General features: G+C 30.4%; 3 protein-coding genes across 4 annotated transcripts; 2 read left to right on the top strand and 1 right to left on the bottom strand.

Moving 5' to 3' along the window:
- The first annotated feature begins 8843 nt into the window (after positions 1-8843).
- LOC107960358 (DCN1-like protein) lies at positions 8844-12712 on the top strand. 2 transcript variants are annotated; one of them, XM_016896690.2, is made up of 9 exons: positions 8844-9243; positions 9786-9924; positions 10392-10443; positions 10605-10680; positions 10824-10906; positions 11383-11479; positions 11565-11610; positions 11956-12044; positions 12139-12712. In XM_016896690.2, exons 1-9 carry the CDS (start codon positions 9186-9188, stop codon positions 12444-12446), a joined length of 948 nt encoding a protein of 315 aa, XP_016752179.1. In that variant the 5' UTR covers positions 8844-9185; the 3' UTR covers positions 12447-12712. The 2 variants fall into 2 exon arrangements, with proteins under 2 accessions (XP_016752179.1, XP_016752180.1); XM_016896691.2 differs by having other exon boundaries at positions 8876-9079.
- Positions 12713-18841: 6129 nt separating this feature from the next.
- LOC107960357 (probable calcium-binding protein CML46) lies at positions 18842-19720 on the bottom strand. The gene has a single exon (XM_016896689.2). The coding sequence runs from the start codon at positions 19430-19432 to the stop codon at positions 18896-18898; it is 537 nt and encodes a 178-aa protein (XP_016752178.1). The 5' UTR covers positions 19433-19720; the 3' UTR covers positions 18842-18895.
- A 1378-nt stretch (positions 19721-21098) lies between these two features.
- On the top strand, positions 21099-22532 carry LOC107960356 (uncharacterized protein At5g19025). The gene has a single exon (XM_016896688.2). It carries the CDS (start codon positions 21604-21606, stop codon positions 22306-22308), a length of 705 nt encoding a protein of 234 aa, XP_016752177.1. The 5' UTR covers positions 21099-21603; the 3' UTR covers positions 22309-22532.
- The last annotated feature ends 1455 nt before the right edge of the window (positions 22533-23987 follow it).

Raw genomic sequence — 23987 nt, 5'->3', positions numbered from 1 at the left:
AAAAAATTTGGAAATTTTTATATTTTCCATTTGTAAATTATTTAAAATGGACTATTTAATTAATTTTATTTTAAATTTTTAAGATTTTTTATTTTTCAAAATTTTTTATATTTTTATTGAAAATACAAAAAAAATTAATTTAAAATATTTTTTTATAATTGTTTATGTACTTTTAAAAAATAAGGATTCAATTGACAAAAAATTATAAATACTAAGAGTTAAAAAAGTTATTTTTATCTTTTTTATAACAATCACATCAACAATTCTAAAAATAAAATTGATGGAGGAATCAAAATTTTTAAATAAAAAAATATAAAAATTAAATGTCTCAAAATTAAAATATATAACTAAATTTAAAATTTCACACAATTACAAAAACTTCTAGCATATTTAAAACGAAATTACAAAACTCTACTATCATATTTACTCTATTTTCTGATATTCAAAGTCCATTCAGTTTTTGTATTGTAAATTTATTTTTTTAATAAATTTATGATGCTTATCAGATTCTAGGAGGCCATTTTTCTTGTACCGTACATGGTAGATTAGCCGCATAATTAAGCGGTTGGCAGTTCCACCTCCTTAAATTGAAAATTTTTTTATTCAAAAATTTTAAAATTTATAAAAATTTAAATTTGTAAATATAAAATTATATTTTAATTGTTTTAAAAATAATAAAAATTTAATTTAATTATTTAAAAATTATAAAATATAAATATTAAAATAATAAAATTATATTTTTACTATTTTAAAAAGATATAATTTAATTTCAACCCTAAAAATATTTTCTGACTTTACCGTAAGATAAATATTAGAAGGCAAACAGTGATAAAAGAGCAAGCATACAATCAAACAAGAGCCATTTTTCCATACCATGAATCTCTATTTTTTCCCTTTCTTCAAGGTTCAATATACATATTCAATATATGTTAGATTAATGGTTTAATTTTTTTATGTGCCCTTGTACTTTGCATAAGTTTGTGGATAGTCCCTATACTTTAATTTGATTAAATATTTTTTGAAATGGTGAATTTTAATTTTTGTACTTTTCATATTTTGAAATTTTAATCTTAACCAAATGGTAGCAGTTAAATTTGTTGAATTTTGCTATTAATCTTGTACTATATTTAAAGTTGTAGATTTAATCCATATTTTCCAATTAGATAATTTGTTAGCCTTTATATTTTTCGAAATTTGAAATTTTACTCTTAATGCACTTTAAATTCATAATTAATTTTTTTATGAGTAATATATGAAAACAATAAATTGTCATGACATTATATATATATGGTAATATATTTATCACAACAGATTTAAAAAAAAACTTTAACTAAATGAATTTTACGACTATTATTTGTTCAAGATTAAAATTTTAAAATTTATAAATTACAAGATTAAAAATATCCAAATTAAATATAAAGATTAAATTTTCATTTTAAACATAAAAAATAATAGCATAATTTTAACTTCATAGATAAGTTTTTACGAATGCCAAACGTTTTGATAATTTCATTATTCACAAAATTCGACAAATTTTCAAATAATCGACATATTCAATATATGAAATGAAAGTAGATGAACATTCAAAGATTTTTATACACACTAAACACAACATCCAAACATTTTTTTTACAGGAAATTAAATATGAAAATAGAGTTGTATAATTCTTTTTTATATTTTTATTTAAAGGGTAAAATTGAAAAAAAAGGTGTTAGGTGAATTAGAATAAATAATAAATCTAAGAATTTAGAAACAATCATTTTAAGGGTAAATTTGAAGAAAATGTTGTTTTTAAAAAATAATTAAGGATTTAGATTTATTTTTTCGATATATCAAGGAATAGGTCGATTTTGGAGAGAGAAACAGAAAACACGTCCTTTAAGAAGCGTTTTCTTTTGATGTGTCTAAAAATGCGTTATACAAAATATTTTTTCTTTAATAGCTTTACACATTATTTCCTTCGATTAGATGATCAAGTGTTAGAGGTTTTATCCTTAAATCTTGGGTTTGATTCCTCTCTTAAATACATTTATAATTTTTATTTTATGTTGTTTTAAACTTTTTTTTCTAATTTTTAATTAATATAGATAAAAAACAATGATATTTGAAATATTTTACATATAAAAATAATAATGACACTTGAAATAATTATTTGATTTTATAATATTATAAACTACCGTATCCACAATATAAGTGGAGAAAATAAATATTTAATATATAAAAAATTATATATAAAGAAAAAATATATCAAACAAATTTGTTAAAAATAAAATAAATCTAACACAATGATAAATATAAAAAAATATTATGAATATCTTATTAAGTAGATGTCCATCAAAATCAAGATAATTTTTGATGTACTTTAAATTCTAATAGTGATTAGAAGTAGATCTCTACTTCATTTATACTTCTTATACCTATAAATAGAGACTTTTGAAAAGTATTGTAAATATTTTGATTGATAAATAAAATATGCTCTATTTGCTCTCCCATTTTCTTTTTTCTTTATTCTTTGTCTTTTATTTTATAACACATTATGAACGCAATTCTCTTTTATTTTATAATACGGTCACTCCAAATTTGTTACTCAAGTTGTTGTCGATTGCCTTCTAAAGCTATTGCAATTTCAGTCTTCAAATGAGGCTTGTGCACTATAATCATTAGAGCTTTTAATCATTCAGATCTTCAGGTATATTTTACTATGATTTATTTATTATACCATGTTTATTATAATTGGAAACTAATCATGACAATATGAATAGATAGATTTTGATTTGAAATTCACGCATGTTTGCGATGGTAATTATAAAATAAAGAACCTATTGGGATGATTATAAATTTATCATGGTAAATCTATTGCATTTCCCAAAATGAACGCAAACATAAAAGAAAATAAAAACTAATATTATTCCAATATTTGGTAATATAAAATTAGTTAAAAGCTTCAAAAGAGCTAATATATCAATATCTAATAAAGCACAAAATTTGTGATGGTTAATGCATAAGTTTTAAAAGATATTCATTATAATGGATATCATATTGAGATTATAAATGGGGAAAATATTATATTTCATATGAATCACTATTGCTATAAATATCTATTTTAAAAAGATGAAAAAAAAGGAGAGGATTAAGTTATTGATTTGATTTAAAGATTTTGGCATATTCGTTGAATCGAATATTGCATATAATTATTTGGAAATTATATTTATTTGTTGACTTGGTGACATTATAGACTTCACATTGATTTAGACATTTCTAATAGTAAATGTCACAATAGTACTTATATGTAAATACAAAGTAAAAGGAATGACAATAAAATCATTAATTTGCCACAATTTATATTGACATTATTAGTACAATTGAAATACATGTTAAAGTAAACCAGAAGTTTAAGGATGCAAATGCATTTACTACTTGATATGACCAGTTAAACCATCCTGGATCATATATGATGTGAAAATTAATTGAGAATTCATATGAATATTCATTAGAAAAACAGAAGATTCTTTAATTTAAACAATTCTCTTTTTTTTCTTGTTCTCAATGAAAATTGCTTATTAGAAATTCACTAGCTAAAGCTCATTCATTCACCACGTGGATGATTTTGTTATTATATGATTTTGGTAGAGGCATCTACAAAATAATCACGTATGTGTTATCAACTTGCAACTTGTCGTTTGCAAGATTGTTTGTTTAAATAATTAATTTTAGATCATGCAATTAAGACAATTCATCTTGCTAATATTGATGAGTTTATATCTCAGTCTTTTACTGATTGAGTTTGAAAATCTTTTGTATAAGTTTATATTTATGCGCATAATGATTTAGAGAAATTATTGATTGAACGCATTTGATTAATATTTAAACCATTACTTATGAGAACTAAACTTCCTATTTCAACATGAGATTCCGTTGATTTACGTGTTATACGCATCAAGCCAATAAGTTATCAATACTTTCCATTACAATTGACTTTTAGTCAAGAGCTAAATATTTCTCATATTTGAATTTTTGTATGTGCATATATATTCCAATTGCTCCACCACAATGCACAAAGATGAGTGAATCCTCAAAGAAAGTTGAGAATATATATTAATTACAACTCTTCTTATATTATTAGATGTTTTGAATATATTGAAGATTCAATTATGACATGATTTTTTATTACTATTTTGATTTGATAGTTTTCCCGATATTAGGGGGAGAGAAATAATAGCTGAATGAAATCATTGCTTGTAATGAGTTATCATTATTTGGATCCTTATAGAGAGTAATTTAAACTAGAAGTTTAAAAAGGATAACTCACTTCATTACAAGTTAACTTTCAAATATATTCACAAACTTAATGAGAATAACCAAGTGTTATGTACCATCTAATATTTTGAATCAAAGTCTCAGTAGGACAATCAGTTTTAATAAATGGTAAATCGATTGGTTCCAAAGATGAAAATTCTTCTAAATAGTTATATAGTGGAGGCGAGTACTCCGGAAGAGACACAAGACAGAAGTAATAAGTAAAACTCCAGAAGAGATTCAGGTACCTAAAATTAAAGATTAAAATAAATAAAATAAGATATCTCAATAAGTTATGTAAATTCAAGAAAATGTCGAACCGATAATAAAATTGGTCAACAGTGGTTTTGCATGCAATATTATTGTTGAAATAATGAAATGAAAGAAGAATCTTGAATAAGTCTATTTAGAAATATAGATATTGAATAGATTGTTCAAAATAGAAAAATGCAACTCAAGTACAGTTAAATTCGTGAAGTTTTTGGACCAGTAGTCCAAATACCTAAAAGTATAAAGCCAATGAGGGTACAAATAAAGTAGTTTTGCAAAAGCAATAAAAATATAAAGTTTTCCACTAAGCCCTAGCATTGGTTATGAAAAGATATAATATTCTTTTGTGGTAGATGTAATAACATATAGATATATTATTAAACTGGCAGTTCATAAAAGATTTAACTTACATCTAATGGTTGTTGTTGCAACCTTTTCAATAATCACTATATAGTAAAATTTATATTTGTAACACCCATCGCCCGTATTCAACGCCGGAATAGGGTTACGGAGCATTACCGGACTTATAACGCAAATAACATACATTTCACATATATTTTCTAATTTCAAACAATCATCATTCAATCATTATTCACATTGTTCCTAATATGAGCCTACAGGGCTTAAAACATGCATTCGGGGTGGTTCAGGACTTAAACCGATAACTGAGGAAATTTTTACAAAACCTAGAAAATTTTTCCAAACTACAGGGAATACACGCCTGTGTGGCCCAGCCGTGTGTCTCACACGGCCAAAGACACGTCCGTGTCACAAGACGTGTAGACATTTGAAATGGGATTACATGGCCGTGTCCCAGCCCGTGTTCGACCCCATGCAACTCTTTGACTTGGGTCACACGGCCAACCACATGCCAGTGTGATCGGCCCGTGTGCCCTTCAAAATGGCCACACATGCCTGTGTGCCAGGTCGTGTGCTAAGAAGTGCCAAACCCTGACTTATGCCACACGGCCAAGTCACACGCTCGTGTGCTAGACCGTGTAGAACATACTAGCTTGATTTTTAATTCAACACTAGGGGACATACAGCCGTGTAACTTGACCATGTGTCACACACGGCTGAGACACACGCTCGTGTCTCTGCCTGTGTGGACAAAAATAGGCTCTTTACCAAGCCATCTTACCACCCAAATTTGTATACACCTACACCAAACCAAATGACACCAAAACATGGCATAAATAGGCAATCAAACCAACTAAATCAAGCCTAATTCATACTAGTTCTATACCATCATCCACAATACACATAAATAACAAAAATAGACCATTCCATTTATACCAAATTCACATTCAGATTTCAACTAAATGGACACTTTCAAACATGCATCATTATGCCTAACTCACAAACATATAACTTCTCAAAAATCAACCATCCACCACAAGCATTAGCATAGCAATTATCAACACAAGACAAATTCCATTTACATATATATATACACACACACACAACTAAATCAACCAAAATAAGCCAACTCACATGGCTATGCACAAAACCAAATACTTAACATTTACAAGCTATTTCAAATGACCAAATTCATTACCAAACTATATATCAAAATGACCATAATCCTATACATGCCATATATCCAAAAACATAAATTCCAAAGTACCAAAGTGATAGTTGGATAGTGTAATGAAGTCTCCGATGATTTTTGAATCCGAGCTAGCTTTGTTATCACTATAAAACACGGAAAAATAAACAGTGTAAGCTATATAGCTTAGTAAGCTCGTATGCAAAATAAATAAAACTTACCAACCAACAATACAATAACATAAACATCATATAATGTAATTCAAGTTGAAAGCATAACTTAACATATGTATTCAATCCAAAGATTAAGCACAATTTCCATCAACTTCTTTGATTAGGTGATCATATAGTTCATGTACATACCTATACAAGCTCGTATCGACCTCATACTCATCCGTATCTTTGATATACCTGTTGAACCATCTAGAATACTATCAGATACACGGGAAACTCGCACCCTAAGTGCCACATACATAGTCGAAGCTTCTCAATCTTGTATCACATATAATGCTTACTCTCGAGCTATCAACGGGTCTGCTTACACAAGCTGACGGTCATGACAAAGCTACATGGTGCTGCTCACACAAGTTGATGAGTATTCACAACACATGTTGGATAACACAACCACCGGTAGGACGTACGGACCAGCACCCAAATCACATAATCCCTAATGACATGTCATTTGTATCCTAATCTATTCCTAAGGTTCAACTGGGATTTCATATTTGCCGAATCATCATTGAGTATGTCTGCAAGGTTGTATTCACAATTTGTACAATATCAAAGCATTTAAAACACAAATATAATAATGCTTATTACATACGAACTTACCTCGGATGAAAAAACGACGAAATTGATTAATTAATCCAACACATTGTTTTTCAACAATAACATTCTGATAAATGTCCACTAACATACTAATGGTCTAATTATCACATAAGGACCTTCAATTTAAGGTTCTATAACTATTAGACACCTTTAGCTATTAGAACTCATGTTTTACACTTTACGCGATTTAGTCCTTTTTATCAAATTAAGCACTCAAACGATAAAATTTCTTAACGAAAATTTCACACAATCATACTATCATGCTGTAGACATTAAAATAATAATAAAATAATTATTTTGACATTGGAATTGTGGTCCCGAAATTACTGTTCTGATTTGACTAAAAACGAGCTGTTATAATATTAAAATCCTTAAAGGATTTAGAATGCTAGAAGCATATTGAAATTATCGAGAAATTATTCATTTATATGAATTGAAATAATTAGAATATATGTGGTGATTTGACATAGTGAATAAAAGTTGAAGGAGGATTATAAAATGATCCAAAATACTTATTTGTGTTTTTATAGAAGAATCATGATTAACGTTTGCTATGATTATTGGTGAAACTCCTTAAGAGATTAAAATATATTTCTCCCAAATTTTCACTCACTCAGGACTTTCAAAAGAATGGTGATATAAATGCTTAGCAAATACATTCAAATAGTCATTTGAAAAACTAGTATTCAAGATTGAATACGTAGAATATAAGCAAATATGTGATGTTTTAATGAGGGGAGTAAATACACGCTGTACTCTTTTTCCCTTAAGTGAGGTTTTGATCCATTAGGCTTTCCTGGTAAGATTTTTAACGATGCAACATATTATGTGTATTATAGATATGCATACTCTTTTCCTTTCATCAGGAATTTTTTTCCACACGGTATTTTTATCTTAGGTTTTAACGAGACACATTATCTACCAATGGACATCCAAGGGGAGTGTTATAAATATCTTAAGTGGATGTACATCAAGATCAAGATAGGTTTTGATGTACATTAAACTCTAATGGTGATTAGAAGTAGATATCTACTTTATTTATATTTATTATACCTATAAATAGAGACTTTGGTGAAGCATTGTAAATATTTCGATTGATCAATAAAATACATTCTCTCTTTGCTCTCCTATTCTATTTGTTATTTATTCTCTGTCTTTTATTTTATAACAAAAAATATATAATTTATATAATTACATATTTAGTAATTTATTTATATAAATAAAAGAGTTATTAATTAAAAATATGAATTAAAAAACTTGAAAATAGTATATTTATTAATTAAAATTAAACAAAATATTAAAACAACATGAAATAAAAAATACAAATGTGAGTAAGAGAGGAATTGAACCGCGAAAATCAAGGACAAAACAACTAATATTTAACCACCTAACTAAAGGAGCTAATATTGTTTTTTTGGTGAATTACAAGAGAAGAGCAAAACCCTAATAACAACATGACTAGTGTCACTCAAACCCAAGCCACACATGGGGCGGTGAACACCTTGACCATCAAGCCAACACACGGGGTTTAAAAGAGATGATATTTTAAGTTATTAAAGAAAACACATTTTGCAAAATATGTTTTCAGACACGCCAACCTTCAAAATCAGCTTGTTTTCTTAAATATCGAAAAAAATCGACCTATTTCTCTCATTATCTTCTAAAATCGACATACATTGCTAATTTACCTATCATTTTAACCCAAGAGCAAATAATATTTTAATTATCATTATTTCAAGTCCAAAAAAATTATCATTATTTCGTTATAAAAGTTATTATTATAGTTGCTACCGAATAAATAAGGTTATTAGTTATTTATTTTATTTAAAAAAAGAATTGTTTTTCTTTTTTCTCTTTTTTTTTTTTGGACATTACATATGATGAAAGAAATCTAAACGGATGAAATCAAAGAGAGTAAGATACAGCATATTCGCTGCGTCACATAGTACTCCAATACCCTGGTTTACCTGAACCGGAAGTAAGATCCGGTTCAATCTCATAGTAAAACCAAAACTTTTGTTTTCCTTAGTATTCTTTCTCTAAAATCAAAATCCAAATGGAAAAGAAAGGCTTGACAATATTTTGATTTCTGTAAAACGCATAGAAGAGAGAGTACTTTATCTTTAAAACCATACCGGTAAAGAGAAAGTTCCGATTTTTTTTTTTTCATTTCTTTCAAGCTCAACCAAAATATATTAAAGGAAACCTAACTTGCCGGAGCTCTGGATACAGTTAAGAATCCGATGGACTCCTTGGGTCCGAATCGGTTTGATATCTTCGAGATTTATCGGCGATTCTGTGGTATTTTTTTTTTATTTTTCACTTTTCTTTTTTGTTCTTGAGATTTTACTTCTTTATTCTTTGCTGTTCTTTAATTATAAATTTGAAATATTTTGGGTTGGTGTACAAAAGAAAAGTGGTGAACTTTCGGGTAAAAAGATTGGAAATTAGATCAGGGGGGTTTCAGTTTAGTGTTGTTGGGTAATAATTGTGCGGGAAGAGAGTTAAAAATGCTTTTTCTTTTTAATAGAAAAATTCAAATTTTGATTTAATTATGGAAAAAAATTGTGTAATTTGGTACCCTAAAAAGGTCAATAGAAAAGTAGGCCAAAATATAAGTAATGCAAAATTTTCATCAATATAATGCATGTTTATATATATATATAATGCAATTTGGTTTGTTTAAAGAATTGGTTAAAATGTTTAAAGTTTTGATATTTTCTTTTATGATTTGTATTCATTTTCAGAATTTTCAACTGTTCAGAAAATTGTGCTGAGATTGGAATGTTGCTCTGTTCGAAAGGGCTGATGCAGTAATTTTTAACTTTTGAACTGTCTTGCAGAACTTAGAACAGGATATGAGCATGTTTGTGATGGAGAAGGCTACCGACAAGGCGAGGAATCACAAAGAGCTAAGTTCACTAGGGACGCATTGAACCAACTCTTAAAGATGGTGGAGTCAAGGATGCGCGAGAGGCATATGTATGTATCTATGCATGATTGTATGTGTGTATGTATATATGTTTATATATATATATATAATCTGTATTTAGAAGTTTACTGAGTTTGGCTTGCCATTAGGATGACCCGAGAATCAGTTGATGAGTCTTGAGACATTTGGCATGAAAGAATTGATTTGATATTTTAGGGATTTCATGTGAACTTAGTGTTGTTCTTGGCAGTTCTTGTTGAAGATGTATTTAATTTAGCTTCAAGCATTGGAATCTTTCAATCCCATCTTGACTTAAGGTTGAATTTTGAAGACTGCAACTTGATCTTGGGTTGCAGTCAGCCTCCTATACATTCATGTTAATGCCTAAACTAGTGAAAACTTTAATCTAATCTTTTAGTGAAAAAGATTTTATAGCGCAAGGCATAAGTGTATTTTCAATATCCAGTCTTGGTTATTGGTTATTTTTTTCAACATTTTATTATGTTTCCTTTGACAGGAATGCAATCTTTGATGAACTTCTCAAACTCATGTTACAGCTCGACTTGATGGTGATATTCCTATTCCTTGAAGTTCTTTAGAGGACTTATTTAAGTATACTTTAAGCCTCTATTATGATGTATATTTGTAGTATTCAGTTGTTACATTGACTATATGCTCTAATTTCAAGTGTTATCCATACTGAAATTTGGCTTTCTGATGTTTCTTGTAGGTAGACTTTTCTGTATTCTCGTGCTTCTATGATTTTGTTTTCTTCGTATGCCGAGAAAATGGTCAAAAGAATATTAGTAAGTTACTGTGTACTACTTAGTTAAATGCAAATAATTTTATTGATTTATCTTTGGAGTAAATAGTGAGGATATATAAGCTAAATTACAATGAATTTCTTTGGTCTTGGATTTGACTATGTTTTTTTTTGCATGATTGATAGCTGTAAGCAGGGCAGTTGCTGCTTGGAGATTAGTCTTAGCAGGCAGGTTCCGTTTGCTTAACCAATGGTGTGACTTTGTTGAGGTATGAGTATGGCTGATACTAAGCTGCTAACCCTTTTTGTTTGTCTTGGAAGCATCTTGTGAAACTATTGGTTATTGTTTCGATGTCTGAGTTGAGTTTACCTTTTGCAGTAAATTTCATTAGAATTGTCATATTGGTTGTTATTGTGCACTCAAATTAAATGAAATAAACCATGTAATTTTTTCGTAGACTTCATTGTATTGTATAGGGAGTAACTTCTCTGCTGCTTTAGTTTCAATTGTTATTATTTAAGAAGCGTTCTTAAAATTTGACTTTCACTTAATCAAGCCTTTGAAAATCCTTGTACATGGTTTCAACCTTTTGCATGTTATGTATGGCAATATGGATGGTAGTCATCCTTTGGGTCGGACATGTGTTCTGTTACTTGACTATTAGTTCAAGTTGAAAGTATTTGTGCTAATGAATTACTGTAAGCTTTCGATTAAGGTAAAGTACTGTTTTTCATTTCACTTCAGAAAAATCAGCGGCACAATATTTCTGAGGATACATGGCAGCAAGTTTTAGCTTTTAGTCGGTGTGTGCATGAAACCCTAGAAGGGTATGATCCTGAAGGTATAAATTTTCTCGAAATATGTCTTATGGGCTCCCTCTCAGGTATTTATGCCTCGTAGATCTTACTTGTTTGGTTATTTTGCAGGTGCTTGGCCCGTTTTAATTGATGACTTTGTTGAGCATATGTACAGGTTTGCTTTTATATCCTCAGCACTTTATATGATCATAAAAGTTCTAATAGCTGTTTCATTATCACTCGGTCTATTTTAGGTTACAATTTAAGATTCTTATTGTAATCTTTTTCATCTATTGCCATTCAATGTTCTACTTATCTTGTTTTCAGTTTGTATATTACTGAATAAGAGCAGTATGATCACTTGATCATATTTGTTTTTGTATTGACTTGTAATCATACCTCTGTGTTATTTGTTGGTTCAAGCATGATCCCGTGTTTTCTGAATGCTTCAAGTTGAATAGTGTTACTTTTTATGCACACAATGTCTAGATGTCTTAAGACTTCCCTCTTCCAATTGCAGAATTTCAGGGTCGAATAAAGATACAAATGGTTTCTGTAGCTATGGTGATTCAGGGTCCCAGTTGTGTGCATACGATGACTCTTTGCCCGGTACGTCAAAATATTATCTCTGGCTTTAGATAAGTTGCTAGTTTTATGGACTAGAATAGACAATTAATGTTATGATAACAATATCAAATGGCAGGACTAAAACTAGTTCCGGGGTTGAAGAGGAAGTTGCGTGAATGTAACAATGATAAAATGGAGTCCTTGGAACCATTATTCTCGAGCTCTCCGAACCCGAATTGCACATCAAATTCCAAGAGAAGGTTTATTTTGTGCAGATCTGATGAGAGGGAAGATAATCTTCCCCAGAATTCATGCGATGAGAGCATGGAAATTGTTAAACAAAGTAGTCCGGTGGGTTCTTCCAAGTCTCCATGTGCAGTTGAAGGTTGCATGTCAAAGGGTTTAGCAGGGCTGTTATCTTGTTGCTCGTATTTTGCAGTTTGATTGGGAAAGAGGAGTTTTGCTATAGGTAGAAGCTCCCTATGTAGGGGAAAAGAAAATGGATACATGCTTTACTACAAGTCTATGAATTAGATAAATTCATATGTTAGCTTGTGGGGGGAGGGTTATAAACAGAGTGCCTACATTTTCGGATGACTGTGTGGGGTTGATTTCCTTTTTTTCAATGTTTGAGGGGTGCTAATATCATTGGTTTGTGGATGTTTTGATCCTGAAATTAATAATTAAAATTTTTGAAAATTTTAGTTAAATCAACATCTCCCACTAACCCTAAACATTTGTTTAGATGGTTTGATAATGAGAATATAAAATTATTGAAAATATATACATAAACATGGAACCACCATGCATAACAAAAGAATCATCCAAATAGAAGATCCTCATCCAGTTGAGGAGAAAGTATTATAGAAACAATGGACATCCTCAATCATTTGAGTGAAATACTTGTCCAGGTCTGTCATTTATGATGTTTTTAACAGCAATCCATTTCCGAGGAATAATAATAATTTTCATTAACTAAAGGTTAAATTATACAACACATTGAATATCATATGTCTAAAAATAAATTAAGTCTAAACTCAACATATAAGAGCAACAAAATTAATTAAATTCAATCATGATAGAGTAAATCAAATATACCAAAACTCGAATTCAAGGATTAAATCAGTAATAATTTAGGGACCTAACTATAAATAACTCATGATTAACTTAAATTAAATTTAAGTTATTAATGCCAAATCTATTCTTTTCACTTTATGATTTTTTTTATATAATTGAAATTCAAAAGTCTAAAGAAGTACAAGGACTAGAAGCAGAATCAAAAGGCTTCTTGGGTGTCGTCTTCGTCGCTTAGCATGAATTCTCCACAACCATCGACGACATGGTTGCCCATGCTAGTAGTGTGGTTCTTCAAACATTCTCTATATCTGATAAAAGGAGTTGAGTTTATAGTCGTTGATGTTAGACCAACAATTGTTGGAATCAGAGTTAAAATTGGATCTAGGTCATGGTCTAGATCATTTCTGGGATTGTCTAAGTTGATGTTAGGGTGGGTTTGATTCATTGTACTAATCTAGGGTTCTTGGTTGGTCTATAGGTACAAAAGAAGATGAGACTTTTAAGGAAGAATTAGCTCACTTGAGTTTATTTTTATAACTAAAAGAGCTCGACATCCTATTTCCACATCTTGTCCTTTCAATTCCACTAAAACTCTGATTTCTAAGGTTAAAAAAATATCTTGATCTAAGTAGAGGTACTCATGAGCTGAGCCGGGTCAAACAGGAAATGGGACTATATAATAAGGGGGGCCTTATTGGTTTGAATAAAAATCAAAGATGAAGATGACTTTTGGGTTTTTTGAATTATTTAATTATTTTTTTCTTTTATTTTGGTTAATAATTAGTATTGGGCAAATTATATTTTAGTCCTTTAAAGTGGTATGCAACACGTTGTGCCATGTGATTTCTAATGATTGGTCCACGTGTAAAAAAAATGCCATCAGATTTTTGTTAGAGTTTTTAAAGGGAGTGACTAAGATGAACGAACTATATAACGTGAATGCTTAAATTGTAAACTTTTTATTTTGGCGAATTTTTTATAATACTATCCATGTAATTTACCTTATATAATACTATTATTAGTTTGTATTCATATTCGATTTTGAATATATCAACTTTAAAATATTTTTATAACATTAAATTTTGTTTAAAATTATTAATGAATTTCCTAAAAAACCATTAGTAAATTGAAAAAGTAATGTAATCACAATTTTTAAAAAAAAATTCAACTAATTTTCTTTAATCTTAAAACAATATAAAAATTCATGATGGTTTGAATTTTAATATGAATTTATTATAATTTAAATAATAATATTAATAAATTTTGTAGGTTATTTATTTTATATATATTCTTAAATTAATTTGTTTTAATATTAATGTTGGGATCAATCCGATTAAGCAATGGACAAGTAAAAAATAGAGGAAGAAATTGAGAAATTGAACAAACAAATTTAACGTGAGAAAACCCCTCTAAAGAGGATAAAAAAATCACGGGTGAAGATAATTTTATTATAATGGCAAAAGAATGAAAAGTACAAAATGAAGATAAAACTGAACCCTGAAACTCGAAAACAAAAAACCCTCAAAACGTAAACACAAAATTCTCCAAAAGTGTTATGAGTTCTAATCTTTAATGGGTGTATTTTATAAGGTTGTAAAAAAGACTATTTATAGGCTAAATTCGTAGGTCAAATAATAATAAAATAATCTAGACTAATCCGAGTTTGACTGAAACAAATAAGGATTATCTTTTAAATTTGACTGAAATATGAGGCATACTTAATAAATCTCCACCTTGACTTGTATTTCCATAACGCCATCTTTGCTAAAGCTCGCCATGGGCCTATCTTGAATATGTAGGGAATTAACTTCGCTGAATCTGTGCTTAGAAGTTAGAAGACTTCTAGCCTTCAACTTGTACATTGCTAAATCAAAACTAACTCGGGTCTGATTTTCATGAAAGCACTGCCCTAAACTTCAAAACCTACATCCAAAAGAGAACCTCTTTTCAACGAAATGGTCATACATTCATACATTTTTCCCTCTTATGACCAAATTGTTTCTGCTTCAAATGAGTTGACTTCGACTCCATAACAAATGAGGGACGTCTAGTTTCATCGGTCACTATAAAACCTTCCAGAATATAAAAACTGCTGGTCCTTTTACCTTTTAACAAAATGAGAGCCCTACGAGACACCTTAATGTCGCTTGACTCGATGTTGATTCTGCAACCTTTCGAGTTTAAAATACTCAAGGAGATGAGATTCTTTCATAAATCAGGTACATACTGACATCTGAGAGTGTCCTAATTGTCCCATCATACATCCTAATTTTAACAGTACCAATACCGATTACCTTACTGGATGAATCGTTTTCCATGCGCACAACTCGACCTTCAACTAAACTGTATATGGAGAACCATTCTCTGTTGGAACACATGTGGAAAGAATATCCCGAATCTAGGATCCACTCAGACGTAAGCTCGAAGCTATCACTTGTTGACACTAACAAGAAATCATCACCACTTTCATCGGCCAAATTGGTATCAGCTATATCTTCCTCATTACTCTCAACAAGCCTTTTATTTTGCAGTTTATAACAATCTGCTTTGATGTGACCTAACTTCTTACAATAGCAGCACCTTTTGTCTCGCTTCTTTGATACTATCAAAATGGAAGCTTGCCTATCTGCCTTACTATCCGAACCAAACTCATTGTTGAGTTTGTCTTAATCAACAAATGACCCTTCACATCCTTGAACGAGAGTTTGTCTTTTCCATAAATCAGGGTCTCCCTGAAAAACTTGTACGAAGAGGGTAAAACGCACAATAATAGTATAGCCTGATCTTTATCGTCAATCTTAACCTCAACATTTTTTAAATCAATCAAGAGAGTAATAAATTGACTAATGTGATATCTAAGAAGCTCACATTCGTTCATGCAAAACGTAAATAAATGTTGCTTTAATACTAAACGGTTAGTTAGAGACTTAGTGGCATAAAGAGTTTCTAACCTTTTCCATAAGGCGGATGAGGTTTTTTCCATTAATACCTTTTGCAATACCCAATTCGCGAGGCATAACTGGATTGCAGATAGGACCTTTTTATCAAGCTCTTCTTATGTTTTTCTGATTTAAATTCTCAGGCTTTTTCTCGATAACGACCTTTTTCAGGCTGGTCTAAGCTAGAATTGCCATCACCCGAACTTGTCACAGATTGAAATTTGTGACACTATCGAACTTCTCAATGTCAAACCTTGTTACTGTCCTATTTGAACTGGTTGATCTATGAAAATTGAACTAGCTCTTGATACTACTTGTTGGGGATCGACCCGATTAAGGAATGAACAAGTAAAAAATAGTGGAAGAACTTGAGAAATTGAACACACAAATTTAACATGAAAAAATCCTCCAAAGAGGATAAAAAACTACGGGCAAAGAAAATTTTACTATAATGGCAAAATAACAAAGAGTATAAAAATGGAGATAAAAACTAAACCCCGAAACCCAAAAATAAAGAACCCACGTAAACACAAAATTCTCCAAAAATGGGTTATGAGTTCTAATCTTTAATGGATGTATTTCTTAAGGTTATAAAGGAGCCTATTTATAGGCCAAATAATAATAAAATAATATAAATTAATCAGAGTTCGACTGAAACAAATAAACAGAGTTTAACTGGAAGATTATCTCTCAAATTTGATTGAAATATGAAGCATACTCAACAGTTAAAATTATTAATATTTGATTTTATTTATAATTTTATATTTATCTTTGCTTTACTTTATTCAATAAATGTAATTAATTCTTATTATTTTTGAAAAATATAAATTTAATTTGATAAATGTTATTAATATGTGTAATTTTTTAGAACTATATTTTAAGCTTAATAACTTAATATTTAGTAATTTTAATATTATAACATAAAAAGTTAATTTCATGAAGTAAAATTTTGAAATACAAGGATAATTTATTTGAAATCAACTTTAAATTTAACATATAAAAAATTATAAAAAGAAAATAAATTTAAACAAAATGCATGAAATAACTTAAAAAATTGAAAAGTAAGGAGTAAAAATAGTAATTTACCCATATTAAAAATAAGTGCTTCAAATTAAGAGTATCATATGTCAAAATAGAAATAAGTGCTACACAACAGAATATTGAAAGGCAAACCAAATTAATTAATGAAGTCAAACAAGAAGAAGAAACATATACAAAACTGAGAGATTATTTTAAAATAAAAGAAAAATTGAAGAAAAAACTCATGCTAACAAACTAAAACAAGGAGAACAATATTACTAATTAAAAGAAACATAATGACCTTGTTTGGTGGTGGTTGAGGAGGAAGTCTTACGCAGCAGAAAGAAATGGTAGCAGTAGATTATACACAAGTTTCTAATTACTCTCTTCGTGCTCTATATAGAAGTTTGGACTTATAATTTTAGCTGTTATTTAAGGTTTCAAATCTATTGGTCACCAACATTCTTAGATCCTACTTGTATATTCAAGCATATGAGTATTAACCTTGTAGTTAGATGCATGAATAACCATGGTTTCAATCTAGAAATTGATGCCTCCAGTTTTAAAGTCGATGGAGATTTAATGAACATCTCTGTCTTTTCATTGTTTAACATTGCTGAAGCCACAGTGTGCAAGACTTTGTCATTAGAACATGGTTAAGAAATTTTGCCCATGTAAACAAACTTGGTGTGAATTCTTGATTTTCTGAAATGTTTTTATTTCTCACTAAATAATTGTTACTTCGTTTTAAATTAATTTTGATTGTTTAATTGAAGTCTCATGCCCTTCTTTTGTTCTTGGTATGTGAAAGTTTCTTGCTAGAGAACACGAGGTGAACAATAATGGGTGAAATTTGAAGGTATTTGCTTGGTTTGGTCCGTTGGCAAAAATAGTGTAATCTCATTGCAGTTACTGACTTCTTGATTCGTCGCATGGTCGTGATGTCACATGACTCCTCGTTACAATGTTGCTCTCTATTTATGTCTTAATTTGATTGAAGTGTGAAGCATTGAAATAGACGTGAGTTCTGTGTTTCCCAAATTTAAACGGTATTAAAAGAGAATATTGTTGATGCAAGTGTAAGTCAGGTATAGGATGACATGGGGGAGATGTCCTACAACCCGATCATTACAAATGTTATTTTACAGTTTCACCTGTCTCCATCACCTCAGTAAATCTCTTACATCACAATTGAAATCCCTGATCTACAACACTAATTCTCATACATGTTGATGGATTTGCAGTTCAAATCTTCCTTCCGGGGAGAAACTGGTGAGCATAGACCACCTTTTGCTTTGGAGCATCTCTTTGTTGAAAACAATGGAGATGGGCAACCAACAGTTGGAATTCTGGATAATGTGAAGAAAATTATGGTACATCACTTCTTTGGCTATAAAATTGAGACTGAATTTAACAAGCATCTGTTGCAGAAGGCAGATGTTCTTGAGACTTTATCATTAACCTACCACAGGCTTGAACTCAACCCTGAATCCTTTGGTCGTAGATATACTATTGCCCTCCTAAACAGTTGGTTTGGTTCAAGAAGAGATTTTTAGCTTGTCTACAGCTTCCTCTAATGTTCATATATCGTTTCATCATACTTTTCACAAGTTAGGATTCTAGAAGCATTAATTGAATAAATAATTTCCATTGATTTGATTGAAAAATTGTTGATGTCTGTAACTGCAAGCTATTTTTTTTATTAGAAAGTATCAGCTAAACTTCTTCCCAGTTTTCAGGTTTATTAGTTTCTCAGTTTCTAATCACATTTACACCCAAAAAAGGAAAGCAAAATCAACTATATATAAAATAATATGTAATATTTAATGATTAAAAAAAAAGAACAAAGAAACTGATTCAGCAAAAGCTGTTCTCCATGAATTTTACAAATTCCTGAAAATCTATTCTGCCATCACCATCTTCATCAAAGGTTTTGATCATGTTGTTGCAGTTTTCCAGCTTTAAACCTTGTTTCAACCCCAAAACACATAGAACTCTCTGCAATTCCTCTGCATCAATAAACCCATCTTTATTCACATCAAAAACATCAAAAGCTTGCTTCACTTCTTCCAAGCTTGGCTCTTGTTCAAACAACCTTGAAATCTCCTCACAACCGTATGATTCATTCAACTGTTCTTCACTTTCTTGGCTGCAAAAAATCCCCAGGTTCCCCATCAAAATCTCCACTTCTTTTCTGCATAACCTCTCACCACCAGATAAAACTTCCTTGCTTGGAAACCCAGATTTCTGGTTCTTCAGGTCCCAATCTGAAGTCTGGGATTGTGGGGAAAACGACCAATATCTTGAGACATAACTTTTAACGGTGTTATAACATGAAAAACCATGGAACAACAGTATCATATTGGAGTTTGAGTTTGCAGATGATGTTTCCATTGAAACAAGTAGATTGGCTGTGTAATTGGTAAAAGAATATGGGTTTATTTTTCTATGTTGAAAGAATGATATTGAAGAGAAAAGAAAAGAAAAGAAATTGATTGAATTGTGAGGTCTTGGGTGGGGTATTTTAAAGGCATGGAAAACCCTGCTAAGTTTTCAGAGGCGGTTTTGATTTGAAAAGGGGAATTGCGTGTACGGTTCAGACCCATGACCATTCTCCACCATGAAATAAATTAAGAAAAGAATGGGTCTTTTTTCTTTTCAGATATTCAAGCATGAAAGTGTAAACCAATGGGGTTGGTAAAAGAGAGGAAATTTCCAATATCCTGCATAATGGGAGAAGCTAGAAATAGTTGGTCAACTTGGACCTTCGCTTGGTTGGCCTACCTTTGTTTTGTCTTTATGTGCTTTCCATTTCGCTGCTTTGTTTCTTAGAACCTGCTGCCTTCTGTCTTGTTTAACTGCAATTTCTGAATTTGACTTTTTTTAGTTAGGACAATGAAGTTTCTTGGATGTTCATAGGCGGCTGTTTTATTTATTCCTTGAATTTGATCCTTATTTTCTCTACATGATTTTTTAAAAATGACAAATTTCTTAATTCGATCCTTTAAATTTGGATTCTATGTCGTGCATATAATTTGTGATTGGCTCAACTATTTACTTCAAAAACTGAAATAAAAAAATTGTCAAATTCAGAGTGCAAATGATACTTTATTTTTTATCCTTACGTTTTCCATGGTTAATTCTGTTTTCTGGGCTATGTTTTTCTAGAGACAATTAAGGGTCAATGTCGTGGCGATTGTAAAAGTAAATTTTTTTAAAAAAATCTTGAATAATACCCTATCAAAAAGAAGAAGAAAAAAATTACGTAAGATCTTTTCAGAGACGTTGTGGATTTATTTTTAAATGTAGAAGAAGGTGTTGAGTAAGATACTATATTTGACAATTTCTGTGGTGCATAGCTTGTGATTGATTCAACTTTTTATTTCAAGGACTCGATTAAAAATATTAATTAAGAAAATCTCATGGTGGTATATTTACATACATCTTAACTGAGTTTAAGTTTTTTTTTTCAACCTTTCCTTCAGATATTTAAAAAATCCCATCCAAGTCTTAAAAGGTATAGGTATAATCAAAATAAGGCAAATGAAAAAGAAAAACACACATACACTACAATAAAAGATAAAAATAATAAAATCATATGAAGCATGAATTCAAACATGATCTCAACTTTATCATACATAATCATAGACGTTAGGAATTATACTTAAAAGCTATAACTTGAACCGATCACATCCACAAAAACTTCTTTTTACATTAAGTGCCAAAACCAAATAACAATATTTTCTTTTAACAAGATAAAATTAGATCATTATAAAAAATAACTCAAAATCATATTTATTTTAAATAATATATTATAAAATAAAATATTTATGAAATACTAAAATTGTATTTTAATAAAAATAATAAAAATCCAAGAAAAAAGTTTTCATTTTAAATTTTTAATAAAAAATATATTTCTATTAAAATATAGTTATAAAAAACAATATCTTAATAAAAATAAATAAAGAAAAAAGAGATGGAACAAAGCCCAAAAAATGACCCACAAAATCATCAACACATTATTTTCTTTTTTCGGCCATAATCAACACATGATTGAAAACAACTTTTTCAAATTAAAAAGAAGAATAAGAAGAAGGAGAAGAAGCAAAGTTGAAGCCCAGGCTAATAATCACAAGCCCAGAAAAAGTTTCCATTTTTTATTTTTTTTCTTTAAACGTGTAAAACAACTATACCATTGTATATTCGCTGAGGAAATTTTTGTGATAAAGAGACTTCCTTTGTCCCCTTTCTCTCTCTTCCCGTAGCCGGCCTCTCTTAATTTAATTCAGTTCCACTTCTTCTCTTGCTCTTTAATAATTCAATCTCAAATCTAAATTTAGGATTGAAAATTTCCCAACTTTTTGGTGTTCTTTTTTAAAAGGATTTAATCATTTGGATACGAATTGAAGCACCTGATCTTGTTGAGGTGGAAATAATTCAGTTATTTCCCTTTGTTTTTTTAGTTTTTATTAGGAGGGTTTGTTCTGGATTTGGAGTTTAGGGCTGAAGGAAAAAATTGATTTATTGGGTTCTCTTTGAAGTTAAATTTCAGGGTTTGATTTGAAATGGTATATTTCCATAGATCAATCTCCGTCTGCAACTCGGCTGACCAGGCTTCTCCAATGGCAAATTCTGGGAATTCAAGTGATCTCATGATGAACCCCAAATCAGCGTCATCAAAGGGCAATTTTTGTAAGAAACAAAAGGTATTCAATCCACCAAGTTGTTTAAAAATCCCCTCTTGTGAAAGATCAAGATCTGCTGCCATTGATGTTGTAATCTTAATTGCTGTGATTGCCGCTTTTGGAATCTTATTGTTTCCAACTATAAAATGCATATCTTTGAAAGTGATTGAATTCATCGAAGCCGCCTATGATTTGGTTAGAGATGAAATGATGATATCTCCAATGATATATGGATCCATAGGACTTGGTTTTTCTTGTTCTGCAATAGCTGCTTGGATTTTGCTTCTTTGTACAGCTAGGAAATGTGGGAACCCTCACTGTAAAGGGCTCAATAAGGCCACCGAATTCAATATTCAGTTGGAAACCGAGGAGTGTGTTAAGAACTTGAGCCCTACGGTTAAAGATGGCGTTTCCAAAGGACTTCTCCAATTGCTGCACAATCGTCACAAGGAATTGGAAGCCGAGTTAAAGAGGCTGGCACCGGTTAATGGAAGAGCAGTGCTTGTGTTTCGAGCTAAATGTGGATGTTCCATTGGCAGATTGGAGGTTCCGGGACTGAAGAAGCAAAGAAAGATCAAGAAATAGGGTACAAGGATACAATTAGATAGATGAATTTTAAAGCAAATACAGAAACTAGCTCATAATGCTGAGAGGAGTTTGTAGGCCTTCTCAAGTTATGTTGTCTTTAAATAAGCTTCTCATAGCAATAAGTTGTAAGGATTATATACAGTCGGGCTATTAGCGGAGAATATAATAACCCTTTCATTTATTTCATCGATAGTTTATGGAAATTTATGTTTTAAAGCTTATGTGTTTGTGTTCTTAGTTTTGCAATTTATTTTTGTGTAGCTATAAATCATAGAAATTTGAGACCTTTTAAGCATTAGATATTCATGCTTTTGTTGAGCTGTTTGATTCATGGTGTGTTATGAGAACTATATGATCATGATGCGGCTTGTACAAGGAGTCCGATAAGGAGTTCTAAGTCAAGCTTCCTCAGATCTTATCCTCGATGGATGGGACTTCTGCTCCTGCAAGCCATATAGGTGTTACTTCCACCTCTTACTCTGATTTGATGTTTGACCCTTAGGCAGGCAATGAGCATTATCTAAGTCCTTACTCTGAGTTTGATCCATGGGTCATCTTACAAAGGTTTGTGGAACAAGAGCAAGGTCCGGGATTAGCTCTCTCACTCGGGCATACTTTAGGTCTTAACTACAAGGTCTTTTGAATCTTTAATCTGTTTTACAAGTAATATTTCCTACATTTTCAGCTTCATAGTAGTGTACTGCAGATTACATCAACTTGGTGTGGTGAGAATTATTGCTCATACAGTTCCTGAACCAGATGATTTCGAGAAGGTTATATGTCTCGCATGATAGCGTTTCTAGTATTCTCTGCTGAATCTTCTATGTTCTATTGTTGTGTACATTTGATAGTAGTTTATCTTATCATATTCGATATTAACAAAGTCGATTGTTATATTTACTTATGTTTTCTGTTTTTTTTTCTGTCACTGAAGCGTTACCAGTTAGTACTAAAAATGCCTTTTTCCTTGTTTCAAGCATATTCAGTTAAAGGAAGAAAAGGTAAGATGAACAGCATGCAGATATAGCGCAAAGGTAATCTAGTTTCTTCCCCTTTTATAATTCATCACAATTATTACACTACCTAGTTCTCATGAATTTAAGCTGTTAGCACTTAAGGATAAACCGATTTTGCTTTGCATGTCAGTTTAACATTGGTTCAATCTCTTATTTGTGTCTATGTTATGTTGCTCCAACTCTAATATCTTTCATAAAGCATTTATGTCCGACAAATACACGGACATGGCATGGGGATATGATCTACATTAAAATCTTTAAAGATAATTTGAACATACCGGTGTGTTGGAGTAATTTACTAGTATTCTTTGAATGCGAAGTTAAATATGTGTAAGTAGCAAAAGAAAGAAAGGAGTGGATTGAAAGATAGAGCATATTTTTGAAGATGTGATTAGGAAGGGATAAGCACTACCACTTGCATGAATTGGCCATTTTTGTTGTAATATACAAATCATAGGATTCCTTTTTAGAGAAAAAGATTGTAAACCTTAATTGTATGTCTTTATCCATGACATTTCACCACAATTTTTGTTTAAACAAGGGATAATATATAATTTGGCCCTTGAATTTGTCTGTTTGTACTTGGTATTTAAATTTATTTTTGGACCTAGTAGGTTCCTGAACTTGTATTTCGTCAATCAAGTAGATACCTTCACACAA

Source organism: Gossypium hirsutum, chromosome A05, assembly GCF_007990345.1.
Source record: "Gossypium hirsutum isolate 1008001.06 chromosome A05, Gossypium_hirsutum_v2.1, whole genome shotgun sequence".
NCBI lineage: Eukaryota > Viridiplantae > Streptophyta > Magnoliopsida > Malvales > Malvaceae > Gossypium > Gossypium hirsutum.
This window is presented reverse-complemented; position numbering and strand designations above follow the sequence as displayed.

Excerpts from the sequence above, each read along its gene's own strand:
- LOC107960356 (XM_016896688.2), top strand. The coding sequence starts at position 21,604 with ATGGTATATTTCCATAGATCAATCTCCGTCTGCAACTCGGCTGACCAG.
- LOC107960358 (XM_016896690.2), top strand. The coding sequence starts at position 9,186 with ATGGACTCCTTGGGTCCGAATCGGTTTGATATCTTCGAGATTTATCGG. Across the intron at positions 11,611-11,955 it reads TTTGTTGAGCATATGTACAG|AATTTCAGGGTCGAATAAAG; the intron begins GTTTGCTTTTAT and ends TTCCAATTGCAG. Across the intron at positions 12,045-12,138 it reads ATACGATGACTCTTTGCCCG|GACTAAAACTAGTTCCGGGG; the intron begins GTACGTCAAAAT and ends ATCAAATGGCAG.
- LOC107960357 (XM_016896689.2), bottom strand. The coding sequence starts at position 19,432 with ATGGAAACATCATCTGCAAACTCAAACTCCAATATGATACTGTTGTTC.